This window comes from Sinohyriopsis cumingii, chromosome 18 (genome assembly GCF_028554795.1).
Source record: "Sinohyriopsis cumingii isolate HCF-2022 chromosome 18, ASM2855479v2, whole genome shotgun sequence".
Lineage (NCBI taxonomy): Eukaryota > Metazoa > Mollusca > Bivalvia > Unionida > Unionidae > Sinohyriopsis > Sinohyriopsis cumingii.
Window position 1 is genome coordinate 29,700,177 of NC_142978.1, and position 21,683 is coordinate 29,721,859.

Genomic DNA, 21,683 nt, shown 5'->3' on the forward strand with positions numbered 1-21,683 from the left:
TTCTTGAAATTATCATCAAATAAAAGTTGCATCACTGTTAAAAATCTCGTTTTCATAAAATATTTCAACAATTTTCAGCTAAATTTTAGTGTTGTCCAGGGTTTTCCAGCCTACCCTGGATAAAGACTGGAATATTAGTCCAAATGCTCCAGCATTTTCCATGCTAGAATTGTCCAGGGTTTTCCATCATTTTCCATGCTAGAATTGTCCAGGGTTTTCCAGCCTACCCTGCACATAGCCTGGAATATAGTCCAAATACTCCAGCGTTTTCCATGCTAGAATTTTCCAGCATTTTCCATGCAAGAATTGTCCAGGGTTTTCCAGCCTACCCTGGACAGAGGCTGGAATATTAGTCCAAATACTCCAGCGTTTTCCATGCTAGAATTTTCCAGCGTTTTCCATGCTAGAATTGTCCAGGGTTTTCCAGCTTACCCTGGACATAGGCTGGAATATTAGTCCAAATACTCCAGCATTTTCCATGCTATAATTTTCCAGTGTTTTCCATGCTAGAATTGTCCAGGGTTTTCCAGCCTACCCTGGACAGAGGCTGGAATATTAGTCCAAATACTCCAGCGTTTTCCATGCTAGAATTTTCCAGCGTTTTCCATGCTAGAATTGTCCAGGGTTTTCCAGCCTACCCTGGACATAGCCTGGAATAATAGTCCAAATACTCCAGCGTTTTCCATGCTAGAATTGTCCAGCGTTTTCCATGCAAGAATTGTTCAGGGTTTTCCAGCCTACCCTGGACAGAGGCTGGAATATGTCCAAATACTCCAGCGTTTTCCATGCTAGAATTTTCCAGCGTTTTCCATCGTTTTTCATGGAATATGATGGACATTCTACAGCCGGGCCAGATGACCTTATTGATATCTAACACATCACAATCTCCCCTGGGGGCCATTTCACACAGTGCAATCTGACAGCTTTGATTTTGCTTATGGATGTGTGTAAATAATTGGTCATATAGTTCTTCAAAAAGTTCTAGATCAGTCCCTTCACTGGCATTGTTCCCTCCAATATAGAGGACTATTTTAGTAAACATGGAGAGATCATATAGTTTTATATCTTCCAGTATTGTCTGTATTTTGGCACCTGAAATGGCATGCTTTCTAACACAATGCCTCAGCCCTCTGTTGTTAATTCCATGTAAAATGGAACTACCAATAAGGAGGATGTTATCTCTGCTGGTAGAAGACAAAGTATCATGTTTACTTTGTGTTCTTACTCGAGACTCTTTCTTTATAGTATATTCTCAAAGAGATGATAGTAAAAATGGCAAACACAACTTTTATTACTTTATTATTATTTTATTTTTTAATGTATCAGAAAAGCATAATCCATATACAGGTGAGCTCAAGATGTAATTAGGTGAAAAGAAAGTGCAATGATTACACTAAAGAGTAATAGTTGGCATGTATACCAGCCTCATAACATATGGAAAATAACACAAAAAATCCAGCACTGCAATATTCAGTAGGATATTCTAGTAGTAGTACATACTTCAGTGAAATATACTGTCACAGATAATACTGTGATGCTGACATGTACTGATGAATTGCTACACCTCAAATCCAGTGATCCCGAAATTCTAATGGCTTCTGCTGGAAATGTTCTTCTTAAAACTAATGAGACATGAAGATATTGTAAAATTTAATATAGAAACTTTGAAACTCTGACAGAGGGCTACATCTGTTCTCTCATGCAAGAAATCTTTCTTCTTATAGTAATTAACTGCACTTTTTCCAGATGCCTTCCGAGCTTTGATTTTTTCCGTATGCAGCTTCTTTTGTTGGTGCTGTTCCAAACTCTTCCAACTGCAATTACTGGAATTCATATCTTTCTTGCACAGGTCACACATTGCCAGTTCTCTAGCATTCAGTTTTCTTATAAACTGACAAACTAAATTTCTGTCAAATTGTGCTCCTGCCATTCCCATTGCCATACTTTTTTAAACATTTATCTAAACTTTTCGTGTCATGCTCTCTCTCAACAACTAGGGATGCCATGTTTTGCAAGCATGCATCTTCTTTCCACTGCCATCAGTTTCCATTACATAAAGATTCATTGGATGAATTTAAACCTTTGACAATCAGAATACTCTTTATGAGAGTTGAGTGCTAACTAATATATGGAACAAATAATTTATAAGGGTCATTGCTGAATGGGACTGGACAGTTTTTAAAAACCCAGATTGGAGATGATATAAAAAAAAAGGACTATATCAAGAAAAATCTGATTCAAATCTGGAGAAAAGTGGAAATCTGCTTTAAAATGGAGAAAAATGTCATCTGAGTATAGTGAGTAAAATATTGGGAAAATGTTAATAACCAAATAATTCCATTTGGTAATTATTGGCACCTTATGTTCCAAAAAATCTGACAATATGCAAATTTTAGAATTTATACTCTAGTTAGAACTGAAGTATTTCCTGCCATTGTGTTTAATCTGATTGAATTTATTACAAGTCTAATTCTATATCTATTGCATTACCATGCACAGCTAATCCATACCTGAGTACTTGTCAATTTGAACAGCAGATTGTCCTCTAATTGTTTCATCTTCCTCTTGTTTGCAGTTACATCCTCTATCAATTTCACCCTGTCCGCTTCAAGTTCCTAACAGAAAAGGTTATGATTTAGCATAGAGCATACATGTACCATTATTATAAACATTCAATATTAATTATTATCTATCACATCTTTGCTGAACAAAATTCTAATGCTATGCAAGATATTAAACTAACTAGTGACTGCAGCAATTCTGATGGCTTGCCATTGCACATGCTCATCCTTTTTTTATATACCGCCTAACTTAAAATCATACCATTTTTGACCTATTACTCCTGATTAAATTCTAAACTATGATCTAGGTTTCATGTTTCTTCTTGCCATCTCTTCATATTATGTAGTTAAAATTTCTTTTCTATTTACATTTTAGTACATCTGTCCTTGACATGGGGGAGGGGAGTGTAATAGTACTCATGCACAAAATTCAAAATGATCAATTTCCTAATTTTTTGTATTTATAATGAGCAGCTTAGGAGGACAAAAAGTTATAAAGACAGAGATGCATCAAGATCTGATAAAAGTATCAAAATATCTGTAATACTAAAGCATTTGGATAATAATAAAATTAAAATCTAGTGCAGATTTTACAGATAAATTAACCAAATGTTGGATGACTGACTGAAAAAAAGTGTTCCATAACAGAAAATTTCATGTTTTTCACAGCCAAATATTAACACTCATCTCTATTTTTCATGAGGTGAAGGATCAAGATTGTGCCTATAAAATCAACTATTAGTTTACTGCCATCTTGTCAGTAGCATACTCTGCCTGTTGGCCTTGAAAAGAATGCTCCATTCAGTTACAAAGTCATTTCTTTAAAAACAGAGTACCATGAATGGCACATTATACAACTGCCACATGTTTAGCAGTCTTATGTTAACACTAGTAGGGCATGGTTCACATTGAAGATTACTGATTATCATATATTCTGGGACACAATATTTCTTGGGACACCATAAATTAATTTTTTATGGGTGCATTAATTGATGAATTCACCAAATTTGAATATTCCTTGTGTATTTAATCACTTGTGCATCAACATTGCACATAAATTACAAATTCAGCGATTCCTTGACGATTTGAAAACAAATTTAAAAAATCCTTGTTAACACATTAACCCCTGATAATGAATATACGTGGCACGAGGTAGTAGCCTACTGCTGAGCTCTGTAGCGTCAAGGTCATGTATGATACACTAAAGTGGTGGTATTACAGAAAGGTAGACCGATGTAGCTCTACAATGATACCAAATAATCTGGAATTTCTAGTTGCACTACAAAATACAGAGGGAAAAACCTCATTTATTTTGGACCCAATTTTTTTTAACTCAAAATTCATCCATGGTTGGAATCTGATTTTGTGTCTGGATTTTAGACTTTTTGGTCTCACATCTAAGGCAGACCGGTATGAACTGCAGACAGAAAAACCTTTGCAAAAAGTAGGGAATGATGGGCATTGGGATAAAGATTGGTCTCCATACAAAAATAATGGGTCCGTTAAGAAAATTTTAAAAAAATTATATGAAAAAAGGAAATCCAACTTGTACACTTCTGCTCATGTGCGAGCCAAATAGCCAATGAAAAACGATGTTTCCAACACAACTAGGCAGTATGTTATTGGAAGATCACCTGGAAGTTGATGTTTTAGGATGTATTCAGAAATAGCGTTCAAAATGTGTTTCCTACTCGAATTTCAGATGAAAATGACAAAAACCTTCAGGGGTTAATGTATTAGAGTAATTTTTTTGTACAGAACACATCAGGGTGTTTTAGCTGTAAGCTGTTGGACACATTTTAAATTATTCAAAAATTGCATGTCAGTAAATTTTATTTAACAAAATATTAAACTTTGTACTTGAGATAAATGTCTTTAATCCACTGCAGCATTATCATTTTTAAAGTTCCCATAAATATCAGCAAAAAGGAACTGAATTCAACTTCCCAATGTTGGCCAACTTGGTTGGCTTCTGGGGTTGGCTTGCTTTGTAATAAAATAACCTTTGTATCCTAATTCCTGCTGGCAAGTTCAAACAGTAAGTTTACTGCTTGCTAGTAGTTATGTTTATTCACCACCCAGGCTTCTGTTCGTTTGTCATCTACAATCATAACTGAAAAATGGGCATTGATGTTTGCATGGTAAATAGTATATACAACATTAACTTGCTTTAATAATACATTTTGTAACCCATGCTAGTGAAAAGATTGTCATTTGCACTCATACTGAAAATAGTTTCAAATAATGATTTTTATTTGTGAGACACTATCATATACTTAACCTGGATATAATACAATCTTGGTTATTTTGCACAGTATGTGTCATGCATGAGTGGCAGTTGCCTTGAAGCAATTGGTTAATATTTTTCTCTCCCTCTCTCTTTTAAAATTTTGTTGGATCCAATTTTCAGTCTGATATCATTCAAACCTTTGAGTGGCAGTTGCCAAACATGTTCTGGGACATGAATTTTTTAATATTTTTATTGTTCCCCAAGATTTACAGTAAATACTGTATGTGACTCAATGATACTGACCTATGGTCAATGTATCTGACTTTAAAGTAAATTTCCTGTAAAGAGAAAACTTTTTTCTCCATGACCTTCACCTATGACGATGATGAACTTGAGACCTCAAAATCAATAAGCTTCTTCCTTACTCAATGTGCAAGCATTCAGTGACGTTTGGTAAAGTAAGATGGTGTATAACTAAAGTTATCGTGCAGAAAGGATGACAATAAGAGACATAAGTCATAACATTATATACACGATATATTGGCAGATGAATAGGATTTTTTAAAAATGAGATAGTGAGACTGATAATGGGAACTGAATTCGGATCCAATTAGCCAGACCTTACATGTTAGTTTATCATTTTAATTGTAGCTTACATTTTTCTCTGTTAAAATGACCCGACCCAGCAACTGATCCTCCAGTCCTTTGATGGTAACAGTGAAGTCAATGATAACTGTTCTGGCACTGACCTGTTGGTTTAAAAAAGGTCAAGCGTTTCAATGATTAGAGTAAACAGTTACAATGCATCACAACCAATTTATTGATGAACTATAATGAAATTTAATTATCTGTTTAAAAGTAGCAATAACAACACTTTCTTGATGACTGTATGATCCCAAACCAAAATGAATGCTTACGACAAGGTAGCTGAGGTTGTGCAAGCAAGTAAGGGTGCTTGCACTAACTTGAACAAGATTGCAAAAGGAATTTTTCCAAGTCTGCAAGCTTGCAAAATTTAAAATACTTGATGTAAGCTTGCAATAATCGGTCATGAAAGTTGAAAGTTAATGTTGAAGAATATATGTTGTGACTAGATCATGCTCAGTATAAGAAACTACACTGTCAAACTAAAAGATGTTACCAGTAATCTTGAATTTATTTATAGCATCTGATAATGCACTGGAGTTAAATAATATACATTTTAAGTAATGCAAAATGCTAAGAACTTGAATTACTTGTACTTAGCTGATACATAAATAAAATATATTATTCCAACACTTCTCTATGTTTAAATTAACTATGAACATTATTAAATATATTTAAAAATAAACTGAATTATTTCTTGACCAGGACAAATTATGAAATGTTATTTTTCTACAAGTATCTTTTTTCTCATTTTGAAATTTTTACAAGTATTGTACATGTTAGAGAAACAATTGAGCTTTTTTTGCATAAAGGAAATTCTTTAAGTGTTTGTACACTCAATTAGCTATGCAGTCATTTTTGTCAGGGAATGGAAGACTGAATAAGATTTCCATTTAGTAAAATCCTGTAAAATAGACAGTAATTGCTGATTGCAAAGTTATTTACAGACTAACTTAATACAGCAAGATATTTGATGTCAAGTACTTGTAAATGCTATTTACTGATTGCACCATCAAATATAGTCTCAGTAACTCTTGTAATATTAATGTCTGGCATTTAGTTTTTGAAAGAATTGTCATACATTTGTTTCAATGACAATCTGCTGCCAGAAGAAAAAAATAATTGTCAGTTATTTACTTACTAAATAAAGGAGTTAAAAATATATATAATATTTGTTTTTCTTTGAGAGAGAGAGAGAGAGATGCATCCCATTCTGCCAACATTCTATAAAGAATTGAGCTTTGGGAATTGTGTTGTTTAAAAAGAAATCAAATCAAACCATGGAAGATGAAATGTGGTTTTCCGCGACAGTGACTTAATTCGGTAGCGAGTCATTAAAGGCAGTTACTTCCCCTGTTTATGATCAGCAGACTGGTTCACAAACTTAAATATGCACACAACATATTTGAGTTGCAAGAACACAAAACAACCATTGTAGCCTTGCTTAAAAAAATTAGGCACAATTTTCAGAGTTGAACCATCACAATTTAACATGTTAATTCTGTGAATTTTATTGCCTGCTGAAGCAATATTTGTGCAGTAACTGATCCTATAGCCCAAGAGATAATTTTAAGTCACAGAGTCATGTTGGTGAGTAAATTCAAGAGTGTGTTGTATTTTGCCAGTTTCTGGCACTGTAGATAGGCAGCAGTGTTCTGTTTCACGTTTATGATTTGAATACATCAAAAAAGACTTTGTAATGGTGCTTCACCCAATGATTGAGATGACAACTCTGAAGATCATTAATATTTGTTCTTGCGCTTGCCAAACTGCAGTTATCGACAATAGGGTTATGAGATTATAAAATTAAATGCACACTTGTGAAGCTCATTTAAGTTATTCTTAGGGTCTATCTTTTCTCTTGCATAATAAATTCAATAATGTTCAGAGGTTGTAACATTTAATTCTTTTCATTCTCAAAGAAGATGGCAGTTATTTTATTTCAAACTGTCTTAAGGTAACTAGTCAGTTTCATCTGGGGTTTTTTTCTTGTTGTTTAATTTAAAGCTCTTAAGTGGCACTGGTTTCATGTGTGTCTTTCAAAATGGATGGTAAAACTAAAATTTAGGAGCTCATTAAAAGATGATCCTGAATAACATTTACTGATATTTTCTGGACTTGATAAGTGATTTTGGAACTAAAAATGAAATGCTTTTGTCAAAGAGGTAAACACTCATTTGTTTTCCCCTGGTTACATAGTACATGTTGCTGCAATCCATTTCAGTGGATGATACCAGAGTTTCCTCACATAGATTCATATGCTCTTATATTTTTATCTGATTAAATATTAAGTGATTTGACGACTTCATTCTTTTCTTTCATTGTGACAGTAAGATATGATAATTAATGTTCACCATATATGAACAGTTTCATTTTAATATTTAATATTACATACATTTTTACATATCAAGGGCTAGAAAAATGGAGGTATGTGACCATGTATAGAATAATTTAATCAATGCCATACCAGTTCTTCTGATGAAACTAACTAGGTCAGCTTTGTTTGCAAGCTTGTAATTAGTAAGCTTGTGCAAGCTTGTAATTGGCAAGCTTGCCACAAGTTTACATGACAAGCTTACCTATTACTAGCTTGTGCAAGCTAGTAATAGTGAAGCTTGCAATTAGGCAAGCTTGTGCAAGCTTGTCACGGTTTCAAATCTAAGCTTGCCGCAAACTTACATAACAAGCTTGCTGCAACCTTACAAACAAGCTTGTGATTTTGGTTCGGGATGAATATCAAGGTAGCACCAATTTCATTCAGGACAATTTATATGGCATAAAAGCTTTTTTCTTTGCAAACAAATACTCATGCAAGTATGACTATGTGAACAGGAGAAGTGATATAAAAGATTTTCAAGATGGCCACCATGGCAGTCATACAGAATGTCATTTAAGACAGTCTACAAGTCTTAAAGAGCCTTTTAGTGAAAACCCATCTTGATATGATAATCTGTCCAGGAAAAGTAGTGGTAACAAGAATTAGGATTTTCAAGATATCTGCCATCAAGTCTTTGCTGGCTGTTAGAAGAGCATAATATTCATTTAAGGTGATGTACATGTCATAAGAAGTCTTCTAGTGAAAACTCTATGGTGTTATGACCACCTATTCAGAAGCAGAAGTGATTAAAAGGTTTTTAAGATGGTTAATTGGATGTTTGAGGGTTATAATCTTTATTTCAGACCAAACATACCTGAAGTTTTATGGCTTTCTTTTAAGAAGCAGTAAAAACACAAAAACTGCTAATGGATGACAGATGAATAAATGAATGGCTGGACAGTGACCGGCGCATGACCTTCACAAAAGTTCTTCTGGTCTTTGACCAGTAGAGCTGATTGTTTATATATAAAAGAGGAATGGAGTAATAACTTACTTTACATTACCATAACCTGAGACAAAGAGACTCCATAATCCTTAACTATCTCAAATTTCAATGGCAGGATGACTTTTTAGTTACAAAACCCTTATATATTTCAACCTGAGGATGATGCATGCTGATCCTGTGACCATTATCTTTTAACATGTAATACCTAATGCCACAGAAAGCATGCTAAAGAAGCATGATTACATTCATGTATCCTGTTTCAATTTCATTGTTAGGTGTACTTAGATATTTTTAAACATGTACATAAGAGAGAGAGAGAGAGAGAGAGAGAGAGAGTTTTACCTCAGGTGTATAGGCTGGATTACCCAATTTTGTTGTGATATACAAATAAAATCCTGACATCACATCACACTCCTTGTCTCCAACTTTCACCTGCATATTCATAAACAGATTAAAACTGGAGAGATTTTTATGGTCAAACATACATCATTCTTAAATAATTATGCCAGATCCAGCTGGATCAACATGTGCAAATTAGTGAAGTGAGCTTTACTTTAGTATTCAAGTCTTGAATGCAAAATTTTCAACTTAAGATTTTCTATTATTTTAAGTGTATACATGCCTCTCATTTAAGTATATCTACAATTCAATAAATAAATAAACGAATATAAAATATATTTTTCCCAATTTGTAAAGTTCAAACCTGGGACCCTAAAAATAACAGCAAGCAGTGCACAAGTCATGTCCACATACTCACAGTTACTTTTTAAGATATTTTCGGCGATAAAACAATTGAAGAACTTGCATAAAGCAACCAAAAACTTCATGAAATTTAAATACTGATACCAGGAACACTTGCATAAAGCATAAAACAAGATTCTCAACATAGTTTAGATAATGGCTTTATAATTAATGTTATCATACATTGTTGGAAAAAACCTAGAATTCAACGAATTGCATTTTCATTATCAACATTTGTGTTTAAAGAACATGCACATACCCACAAATAGGTAATCAGTAAATGCTACTTCTGAAGTCTATGAAAATAGTCAACCTATTTCTTCAAAGGAAATTACTTTTCTAATAAAAGTAACAATCTGCCTGACAAATCATAATCACCTTAAATGTGGAGCCTGATTTTATGAAATTTTTCTCCAGAACATTGTCCAGAGCTGGGTCTAGATCTTCACCAATATCCTCCATAAGAAGTGGTCGTCCCAGAGATAGGGCATCTTCCAAGTGGCTACGAAAGTATTTGTGGTTCAGGGAAGTCACCTGAAGCAAACAAAAACGACAAATCTTGAATTCTTAAATGTAGTAAATTTATTAAAAACCTACCATTGTTACATTTTTTATCCTATAAAATTCTGCTGAAATATAATTTTAAGAAGTGAGGCCAGAAGAGTTCAATGTATAGCTCAAGTATTTTTATTTTGTAGCATCATGGTTCTCACATATTCTACAGAAATGAAATTGCAGCTGCTGAAGAAAAGAAAATAGTGACAATTCTGAACTCTTCCAATTGCAAGTTGTTAAATGAATATTGTTATAATGACTACCAGTAAGAAGGGTTACGTTATTTAAAAATACAAGAGGTTTAAGCAGGTCTGATCTTGTTCACTTAGCAAACGCTGGTCTTAAAAGCAAATGCAGTAACATGACAGGTTTCTTGCATTGAAAGGCACCCAGGTGAGGAGAATTTCCTACAAATTTGTAGAAAATGGTGAATATAGACATGTTGTTTAAGGGTTTTTCCATCTGAGTAACATCAGCTGGAGCAGATGGTGAACTGGCTTCTATTGTATGAATATGAAAGATCATGATATGATTCTATTACATTTGGTCTGATATCTTATGGAAGTAAAATTAAATTTAGTTATACAATACTTGCCCATTGCTTTTGCACAACATTACTTTTTCATTCCAAAAATCCAACATCCATCTGATTTGAGTACATCTTCACACAGAATGGGAAATTGTTGGTATGATGTAATCCATTCACGTACATGGCATGGGATGTGTAGAATGATCAACTTCTTCATAACCTATGATTTTTCATCAGGACACCAGTGAGGGTGGGAGGAGGTCATTTGGCAATAGGGACAGTAAGAACTGCATAATTAAAACAAGTTTTATCCCCATTCAAATACATTTTAATTGGAGCAATAACTAAACCATTGCTATGGCACATATGCATGGTTGAATTTGTCAGTTAGGTGGGTAGGCTGATGCTATCATTATAACTAATCAACAAAAGAGAAAAAGGAATATACTCAGAGCTGAGTGAGATGTCCATGTTGTAGAATATTGGTGTCTTTCTGGGCCACATGTGTAGCCATGATGGGTGCTAGAGAAAAATTGCCTGCACTCTCTTGTGCTAACAACTGAAGAAGGCAGTATGGGAATGCCAAAATGCTGCCTTCATGACATCCTCCGAGGACGAGTGATTAGGGTAGGCCCAAAAGGCAGCAATGAACTGAACCGTAAGGCTTTTAGTTTCATAATGAAGAGGTCATAATCAGTAAGGGACTGAAAAGTTCTTTTAATTTTGGTGACAATCCACAGTGAGATAGTGGCATGTACATGGAGCCCTTGTAATGAAGGAAAAGATGTTACTCCTACCATTCCTTTTTCGTTTAGAGGCCTTAAGACAGAAACGACTGGGCATAATAGTCTGTCTTGATCATTCCCAGCAGTGATTAGATTCAGACGGGGAATCTCTATAGGTAGCGGAGCTACGAAGATAACTGACTTTATTACCAACAATCTCAGTTGACGAAGGAAAAATAATGCAATCATACCATATCTATTCATGTATAAAACAAATAACCTAAGAAGAAAAAAAAGCCTGGACAAATGGGAGTCAGCTTATCCATGGGGCAAGGTCTTAACCTGAATTTTAAAATAACCTTTTTGTCAACTACTGGTATATATTTTAATTATATACTGCTGAAGATAAGATCAGGAGGGAGGAACTAACCAGCCTAATGTTGCTGAGTGACATTGGAAATTTCCTTATTTGTAGAGGAATAAGGAAGTAGCACAAGGTCTGTTTGAGGTGTGCCCATGAAATCTATTCCAAAATAGAAAAGATGTTCTTTGTGCATCATATGGTTTCAGGCACACACCCAGGGGTAAGAGGAGGGAGTAGTTCTGATAGGATTCATCAGTGGGGCTGCTTTTACCTTGAATTCATTTAAGTCACAGAGGATAGACAGGACGATGTCTTTCATCTTCTAGCATACCCTGAACTTGAGTGTGGCTTGACATCACTATGTCACTCAGTGGTGGATGGGGCATAGGAGCCTTTTGGCTTGTAACTTAGCACGGTGAGTTGGGAATAATATTATTATGATTTTCAGAGTAGAAATGAGATCATCTGTCTGCCCTGGATGATGTGATGCCTCTTGCCTTTGTGGTTGATGTTACATGGTGACTTGATGGTGTGGCACATGCTGCACCATTACCTCTACTGTGTGTGAGAGCAGGGTCCACTAGCCCACCGGTGTGGTAGAAGACCCCTCATCCTATAAGATTCACTGGGATAATAGGGAAGAGGGAGATAACAAGCCAATCCCCTTCCCTAGTTTGAGCTTAATGGGCAGACTCCCAAATCTTTGGTCTGTATCATATCCCAATAACTTTAAACTGCAGGGTAATAATCAGAGAATACCTCATCTTCAACTGATTCATCACTCAGAAGGGTGGGAGCTGAGCAATACCTCCCATCATGATAGGCCTGCCAACCCTAAAAAGACCTTGTCAGTGAGGCAGTCAATTTTTCTGTCACTTAGACCAGTTTTTAGTAAGGTGTAACAAAACAGCATGTGCTGCTATTGTCAAGCTGGAAAACGTGCACTTAAATGTCCACAAGTGAGGTTCAAGACTGATGCAGTGATGGTAAATGTTGTGTCCAACTAAAAAATTCTAAAGTTGACATGAACCTTTATTATCTCCAGTACAGTTTCACAAACTGCAGTTCCAAACCATATGGAGCTTAATGATTTCTTTTTATCTTAATGTAATGCTCAAAAATAATGTAAATTTATCTAAATAAAGTCTTTAATATAATAAAATTATTAAATTTCACATGGGTGGTAGCAGCAGCAGTCATCTTTCCTGGCAGGAAACATACTCAAATCAACACATAATGTCCACCAAATGTAATTGCTGCCCTTCCTGCTTTTTCCCCCAAGAATCTGAATATTTTCTTTATTTCCTCTGTATTGACTTTTAAAACATTTTATTGTCCATTTCGTCCTGAAAATGTATCACTTGTTGGGTAAAATTACAAATAAAAAAGTAACAGCTTGATCATGCACAAATTTTGCTTAACAAAATATGTGCAGTTCAAAGCATCTAAGGTACCCTGTATAGTTAGTTTGGTTCCTTGTCCAACTCCACTGAATCAATTATGAAACCGAACTAAATCAAACATGAGCAAGCCAGTATCTGGACTTTACTGCAAACAATCATATTTTCATAATTTGTGCTTTTATTTCATATGTCCATATTTTAAGGGTCATTTCCTGAAGTTTTATGGCAAAATCATAAGGGTTTTCAGGTCTTGGATTTTACTGCAAACTTTATTTCCACACTTTTTACTTTTTTGTATCTTGGTGGGGGGCAACAATGTCACAAATGAGATGTGTGGTGCAATGCCTATCTAATGGAAAGGAGCAACAAACCTTTGGGGCAAGAGGTGAGCGATGCACCACCTCCCTCACAGGAGGAAACAACATGTTGCCCTGAAAGTGAGGAGTTTCCTACTTCTACTACCTTCCAGGGGAAGGCAATCAACTCCTTGAATGTTCAGTCTCTCCTTTTAATGGTGCTTCACAGACCACCAAAGTTAGTTCCATAAACTCCAGGACCTTGAACCCTGAAGTGCTCTTTTCAAAGTTAAGAGCTAATCCTATCACAGAGCCTGGAGGTTGGGGTCTATGATATAAAACCCCAAAAAAGATGAGGGGAAGGAAAGTTTCCTCCATCATCAACTAAATTCTGGGTTTCAGAACGCCATAATTTGTGAAGTTTACAATTTGTGGTGGTTCAATGTGAGTGTCCCAATGGCCCTTCTTGTGGCCACACTGGCTCACAGACTGTCCTGATATTATTCTGAAAAATGACAATATATTTTAATGTCACACATAAACTCACCTAGTTCAGTGCATGCAATGGACACTCCTGTGTATGCACAAGGTAAACATATTAATGACACATTTTACCAATCTTTCTCCTTTTTGTGAAGTAAACTGTTTATCTAATTGTTGTAACCTTTAATTCTAGAAAAAATGCACAAGTGAGCTAAAAATGTGCTAATGCATATTTGAAAAAGTTTTACAACCTGCAAATCTCTTTCCTTCTCTCTGTTCTTGATCCAGTTCTTCCCTTGCTGTTGTGGATCAATAAGAAGAGGATATCTAGTGGCTTTGGTGGTTATAATACCATTTTGAAGTGACAGGTCATCATTGGGTAGACCCTGAATGTTCCATTCACCTATCTGGATAAGACAATAATGGTGAATCAGATGTGTAATAAGAGTCCCTTGATGGGATTTATGCCCTATTGACTGGAAAGAATTTCCAGGAATTCAAAATATGAATGTTCTGTCCTTTCAATCTTTCTTGTCCTTTCATTCTTTCAACAGCTAAGTATTGAAACCATTCAGACATTTTTGAAACTCCAACATGCCAAATTTGGAAGCACAATTTCAGCCAAAATGTCAACAAGTGAAATACAAAATCCTTTGTCATTTCATTGACTTTGCACCTCCCATCATGGATAGAAGATTATTGAACTTGTCTCATGTAAAAATATACCTATATACTAAATTTGCTTATAACTAATATTTAAGAAAATGCCAACATAAAATGATGACAAATCCCAAACAAGTCATTGAACTGGCTGGCATCACACTAGGTATTCATCAGAAATATTAAAAAACAGTTTCATAAGAGTCTCTCTCTACTTTTTTGTCTTGTCATGCTTGCAAGCCAGTACTAAAATCTAGGCAAAGACATTGGATCTTTTCATTAATGTCAAGAATGCTATAAACATAGTACCAGAACTAAACTTAATCTGAAAACCAATTTTTCTGTGAGTCATTATGAACTTGACATTTGACGTTTTGACCAAAAATTAGTAGGTTTGCTCTACACCTTATATGCAAGTTCTCCAACCTTTGTCAAGGTATATTTTCCAGAACTAACACTGTTACAAGCTTTTATGCAAACATCTTTTTGCTTCTAGTTAGTGACTTAGAACTTTGACCTTTTGACTCCACAAACTATAGGCTTCCTGTTTTGTTTGTCTTGCCAATGTGCTTTCTTAGCCAAAGTAACCAGTCATAATATTTAAGTTTATAATATGCAAACAGTAACTTAGTTATTACTTGTGTAACAAATTTAAGAATTCATTCAGCCAAGCTTAGGAGGTTTAGACTGTAGATTTTTGTGGAGTTTTGAGTGAAATTTTGTTGCCTTTTGATGAAACTTTCTTGTCACCTTGAGGACTGCTCAACATCAAATAAGAGTTTCTGAAAACTAAACTGATTGGCTTGTTGTTACTTCAGGGTCATACAAGTTGCTTCTGGTCTTGCCAGATGAGAACTTTAAATGACTTCTGCGAAAAGTAACTATTTCAGTCTTTTTACATCCAATACTCTGTAACTTACCGCCATCACCAGCTTTAATAGAAATAACCATAAAGAAATTAGGCCTACCGTTGGGTTGTCCACCAGCATTGCTATGAGATTTAGGTCATTTGTGTATGGAATATGTCTACTGAACAGCTCTTTTTTCCAGTTATTTTGAAGCTTGTTCCTGAACTCCTGATTGAAAGGTCCAGAGTAAGACAGGAATCCAGTACACAACAGGACATCTCCAACCAATCTAAAGCAAATTTAAAGCACTTTACTTTACAGATTAAACAGGATTTACCATAATATCAATATTTGGCTGAAGGAAGATAAAATAATTGACAAAATTACATCATTAACATAACATAGTACACCTCCTAACAATAGAGCACTACATCCAGTTATGGTCAAAACAAAAAATAAATTTCAATATATATTCTTTCTGCCTCTAGGCTAATGAAAATTGTAATGAAATTTATTATGTACATTGTTTCACTGTAATTGCTGCACTAGAAATATGCATGAAAGTGGGTCAGATACTGATTCCACAAAGAATCAAACAGAATAACTGTTGGAAAAATCATAAGCTATTGTTCTCTGCAATGCTGTACAAACAGAAGACATATCAAAGGAAATCTGCATATTTTTGTTTACAGGTGTATGACAATACAATACCTTGGAGGTTTCAAATATAAACTGAAATATGCCTTAGGCTCTTGCAGCGGGTCCTAATTTAGTTAAGCCATTAGACTGCATTTCATATGATCATATTTTCAATGCATTTATCCATAGAGATTTCCCCACATGACACACAAAACACCACAGACTGTCAACAGTGTAGTACAGTAAAACATGCAGGATTCAAACCAGAAGCATATAATACAAAACTGGTGATGAAAAACATACATCGAATTGTTTATCTAGGAGTGGGGATTCTTTTGTGCTTGAACAACATTCATAAATCAGCCTCCTAACCTGTAAATTGGATGGTTTGGCATCTCAATTCACCTGTCAACTCCAAAACATTCTACAAGCTCTCAGGTTATGGTCACTGCTAGGAGATTTTAGGTGATTTGTTGAAGCAACTATTAAATTTGCGTGGAAGAACTCAACCCAACTGCCTGTTGCCATTTTGATTTTCCAGGCTACACTGACAAATAATTGGCTGGTAAATCAATAATGAGGAAGCAATCAGATGTGACATTCTCATTCAAAATGGTTGTTTTAGTCATGTGACTTGAGCATCTATGAATCTGGTTTGCAACTGTTACATGATGAATATCTTGTCATATGATTATCAGCAAGGTGCAACAACATGTCAAATTACAAAATGGGTTGAACAATTTTCACATCTAACTGGATGGACTAATCTAACACTGTGACCCAAATTGTAAAATTTTAATTGCAGTATAAAATTAATCTGTCCATTTTGTAATTTGAAGCACTGTTCAACCATTAAAATAGGAACATAAGATATTCAGCCTGTGACAAGTTATATACATACCTGTTATAACACATTATGCTATAGTTTCTTTACTCCCAAAGCACTTGATGCAGTCATTTTTCAAAAAACAATTTTTTTCCTAATATTTGAAGAAAATAATAACCACTTCAAAATATGTCCATAACATGTATCACATGTAAATGGTTAGCAGTCCTGCTGAAAGCACGTGTAAAACTATCTTTGGGGCAGGTTAGAAAGCTTATAGTCATAAAAGCAATAAAATGGATCATAAGTCACATAAAAAACCCACCATTTCACTATTACTTTAGTGGCTGAAAATAGCTAGGGAGATGTGTAGAGTCATTTGAAGACTTGTGGGAGGTGCCCATTGAGCTAATCTGCATAGGCAAAGTTCACAAATGATGTGCTGTAGTGATGAAACAGGGTGATGTAGCAAGTTGAAATGAACAGTTGCAAATATAGTGTGGTAATTTTATTACAACAAAAAACGTCAGCTGAAAACTACCAAGATTATAATGTTACTTAAGAGCTTGATTACTGTGTCTTTCTCTAAAGCATTCATTAAGTAATTCTCATATTTTCTTTCTTCTGACTTGTTGTTGATATCACTTGTCTTTCTCCCGAACTTGCACATATTGTTGTTCTCATGGGACATCATCTTTTCAGCTGAACCTTCAGTTTAATTAGGATGAGGGTTGAACCTCAAAAAATTTGAAAATAAAGAGTGCAAACAATAAGTCTAACCTCTGCATTGACTGAGAGAAACATGAATAATAAATTCAAGCTATATTCAAGCATTCTGCAAAAGGCAGGTACATTTACCTCATATTGTCAAATTCTTCAATAAATATTCTGGGCCTTTCCCTCCACATGATGTGCTTTTGTATTATCCTATAAACTGCAATGATGTCAAATAAAATCATGTTATGGATACAAAAATACTAGCCATTCACCCATAGCATTACATGAACTGTGAACTTTATGTTTTAACAGTTGCATTTTTCAGGGTTGAAAATCATATAAACTACTGAATAGGTCTAGATTTGCTGGTTGTAATGTAACATTAGGTAGTGGAGACATAAATCAGAAATACCTCCTCCCCTGAGTTGGTTAAATAATTGTATTTCTGATCCTTCTAATATGACGGTCTTCAAATAGCAGTGATAGTTATTATTTGGATCTTATGTACCTGTCTATCTGAGATTTAAACTGTTTGCTCTGTTCTGTCCATCTGATCTTTTCCCCGGCCAAACCACCAATGAGAGCAGAGGCTGCTATCATCCTCCTCCTGCAGGATTCAGCATCATCCAGAAGGACTTGTTTCTCCTTCATGGCAGCATCATACATGGCCTGCACCTTGTCCAACTCTCGCTGCTTATCATCAAGTTGTGCCTGAGCACTAGCCAATTCAGCTTGAGCAACATTCAGTCGCCCTGCTTGCTTTGCAAGATTAGCCTACAAATTGCAAGTCTATAGAGATTATGATTTACCCAGGCATGTCTGTTTCTAAGCTGTACATTGTACTACCACAATATAAAATTTTGACATTTCTTAAATCCATGAATTATTGTAAACATAAAAAATAATGTTACAGTAAGACATAATTACCAATTCTGAAGAACAAAAATTAGTTATGAAAATCATGGTCAGTTCTATCAAAGAACTGAAAAATTTGTGGGGTTGAAATCTACCATTAACACGAAAACAAGAGAACTGCAAATGGTACACTTTACATTTAAATACCCACCATGTGGTAAATATTTTAGTATCATTGTAAAAATAATTTTTGTCAAAGTATAAAAAATTATATGTAAAAGTAATTATTATTTTTGGGTAGTGACTGCAAGAAAAATAAAGAGATCAGACCCCAAAAGGATCTACGTGAATCCCAACACTTTCTGACTTTACCACAATAAAGTATAAAATGCAACGGAACAATATGTTATTTCATTTTCCTCAAACATTTCTTTTCAATGCATAATACATAAACATGTTTTTATGTAATAAATAATAAAGCAAGAATGATTATTAAAATCTAAGAAGACTCAATCTCTCTGTAGATGGATACTTTCTTTCTCAGATGTGTTAACCCCAAAAATGCTTCTAATTAATGCAGTCTATATTTTTACCCAAGTCAGACAAATTTACACAGTGTGTAAACAAATATCATTTACTGCTATTGTTGACTTGGAAAACATGCATCTAAAAAGTCTGAATTGTTTCCTGAAGCAGCAAAGGCAAATTATGTTCGAATAAACTAATTCACATGGCAGTTGCAATCATCTCTCTTGCCATGAGCAGTCATCATATTGACATGACATGCTGTCCAATAAATGTAATTGTTGATTTCCTTTACATTTTTCCAAGAACAGCCAAGTTTAATATATTTGTGCCAAGTAATTGACTTTTACAAGGAAGATTATGCCTTTAAATTTCGACTTGTTTTCATCTGCTGGACCAAATTTTTGGATCTTGCAAAAACATAATTATGCTGGTGGTTTACATGAACAAGGATAGATTAGATCAGCAGTACCCCTGGAAAAGTTTGTCAAGTTTGTCTGGTTCCCACACCAATTCCACCAAGTCTAAAACACAAATTGGGACCAAACCCAAACAAGTCTATATGCAGATTTTATGACAACAACTATTTTCTGGACCATGTGAGACAAAAAGAGGATGAGGTTATATGCTGAAAGTACCTTTTTGAAATGTGTTCGTTGCTTAAGTTTATATCTATTGTTCCTGCAAAAAAAAGATATGACTATAAATCACCATTTCCCCCCTAAAATTGATTTTTGAGATTTCAAAAACATTTACTTGCAGCTGAAAAACTAATCAGCATAAAAATATATAATGAAAGCATAGAATATTCTGTCTACTTTTAGGAAGAATGAAAAGCCTCTAGTCATAAATTCTGCTATACTAATCAAGAGTGTATGATTACCATGGTAAAATTGAGGATTTATCCTCAGGCAAACATGTCTGCAAATTTTAAATTCTTTATTTAATGCAGTGGTTCCAGCCTTTATGGCTGTAACCCTAAAATATACTTTTTTAAGAGCCTCACAACACCATTTTCAAAATTTGCAACCCTTAAAAAAACATCCTGGTGACCCTTCAGAATGTCCACACAACTCTGATTTGGGTCATGACCTGGAGGTTGGGAACCACAGATTTAATGTTACATGTAATTTTTAAATCATTATAGTTCATAATTTGCTTGATTCACAAGAAATTTAATTTGAAAACTAGTGAGTCACTCAATGAGTGAATCAAACATTTCACATTAAAAAAAACCATTAAAATCGTTACATATACTGTAGCATATACTGCACATCAATACCGATTGCACGAATGTTTTGATCTCTGTCCCTGCCCCCAAGCCCAGTTTTCAAAGATCTGCGAAAAGTTTTATTTTTAATCAGCAGCAAGATTTAGTTATTGCTCCAAAGAATGTATAGAAAATCCAAGAAGGATAAAGCTTAGCTTAAGCTGTCATTTTTCATTAAAAAGAGATACAGAAAAAGATTTATTAATTTCATACTGGTCTTTGAATAATTAATTTATAAACCACTGGTTGATACAAAGCCATATTTTCATTATACAGGCAGTTTAACCAAACAAATTTTAGCTTACATGGAGACAGAAAACACTGCAGCACAAAGAGAATTTGTTTTACTTAGTGTCAGAAATAATGGAATTATTTAGAATTCAAAATGATGCAATATGATGAGAATCAGCCACTGGGAGTAGAAAGTTACATTATAGAATTTTCTAGATCTTTTGGGTAATCAGTAAATAAATGTTTGGGAAAATGAATTTAGTTAGCATGAATCTGCATAATTCAGAGTTTGTTCAAAGTGTTTTGCTAGCTTTTAAAAGTTCAGTGGAGAATCCTATGGAAGAATGGTAGGTAAAGGGCAAGAAAAATATGTCAGTCTGTTTGCAGTTTTCTCACGAGGTTAAACATTGCAAGAGATATGATAAGTGGAATTTATGTCTATATAAGATAGAATTATTTCGTGTGTTGAAGGACTGACTGGGTAAGTAAATCATTTATTTTTACTGTTATGCCCAAGTTTTATTTCTGCATGTTGCATGAAATTTATATCATTATGTACATAATTTTATGAGAACATTTGTGACAAATCTCAGCATAACTGAAGAAATAGAAAGCAAAAAATAAACTAATTTATTCTTAAGTAGTTCCTCTGTACAAATCAGCAATTCAAATATGTCAGTGAGTCTCAGGGATACAAGCTAATACTACTCTAGGTGATCCCTCTGCATGTATGCTGTAGGGGAATGCCTGCTCTTTGCCTCAGGGGTTAATAGGTTAAAAGAACATATGTCTGGTTTTAGATTAACCAAATATAGTATATACAGCATAATAAAACATGTAATACAGAATGTAATACATACAAGACATTTAAATGATCCAACTGTCTCAAAAGATATCATAAAGCAAATTCCCTTTGAATGCTATGTTGTAGGTATTCTCTGATGTACACAAAGAACAATGGGCTTAGGAACATCAAAGCTGATGTAGACCCATGATGTTACTTGGGATTTATGCCATAAAATCTGAATTTATGTACAAGTCTTCTGTGAGGTACTTTGTCAGATCTTTCAGAAAAATCGATAATTAAAGTTCCTGTTTGGAGATTTAATTTTTGTTTTTTTGCAACTTTTTACATAAGGTCTACCTGCTGGGTTTTACAAAAATGCCTTGATCTAAAACTGAAGTGTTTGTCATACAAGATGTTATTCTTTAGTAAGTGATTAATTATAGAGCTAAATGTTATGTGTTACATTAATT

General features: G+C 34.5%; 1 protein-coding gene across 1 annotated transcript in view; it reads right to left on the reverse strand.

Moving 5' to 3' along the window:
- The window catches only part of LOC149776300 (dynein axonemal heavy chain 8-like), a 565,538-nt gene that overhangs the window by 98,805 nt on the left and 445,050 nt on the right, over positions 1 to 21,683 (reverse strand). The window contains exons 67-73 of the mRNA XM_089942774.1: positions 18,054 to 18,319; positions 15,484 to 15,652; positions 14,107 to 14,262; positions 9,879 to 10,034; positions 9,102 to 9,191; positions 5,448 to 5,540; positions 2,511 to 2,615 (exon numbers count right to left, since the gene is read on the reverse strand). Coding sequence (XP_089798900.1) covers positions 2,511 to 2,615; positions 5,448 to 5,540; positions 9,102 to 9,191; positions 9,879 to 10,034; positions 14,107 to 14,262; positions 15,484 to 15,652; positions 18,054 to 18,319 — 1,035 coding nt within the window. The remainder of the gene's footprint in view (positions 1 to 2,510; positions 2,616 to 5,447; positions 5,541 to 9,101; positions 9,192 to 9,878; positions 10,035 to 14,106; positions 14,263 to 15,483; positions 15,653 to 18,053; positions 18,320 to 21,683) is intronic.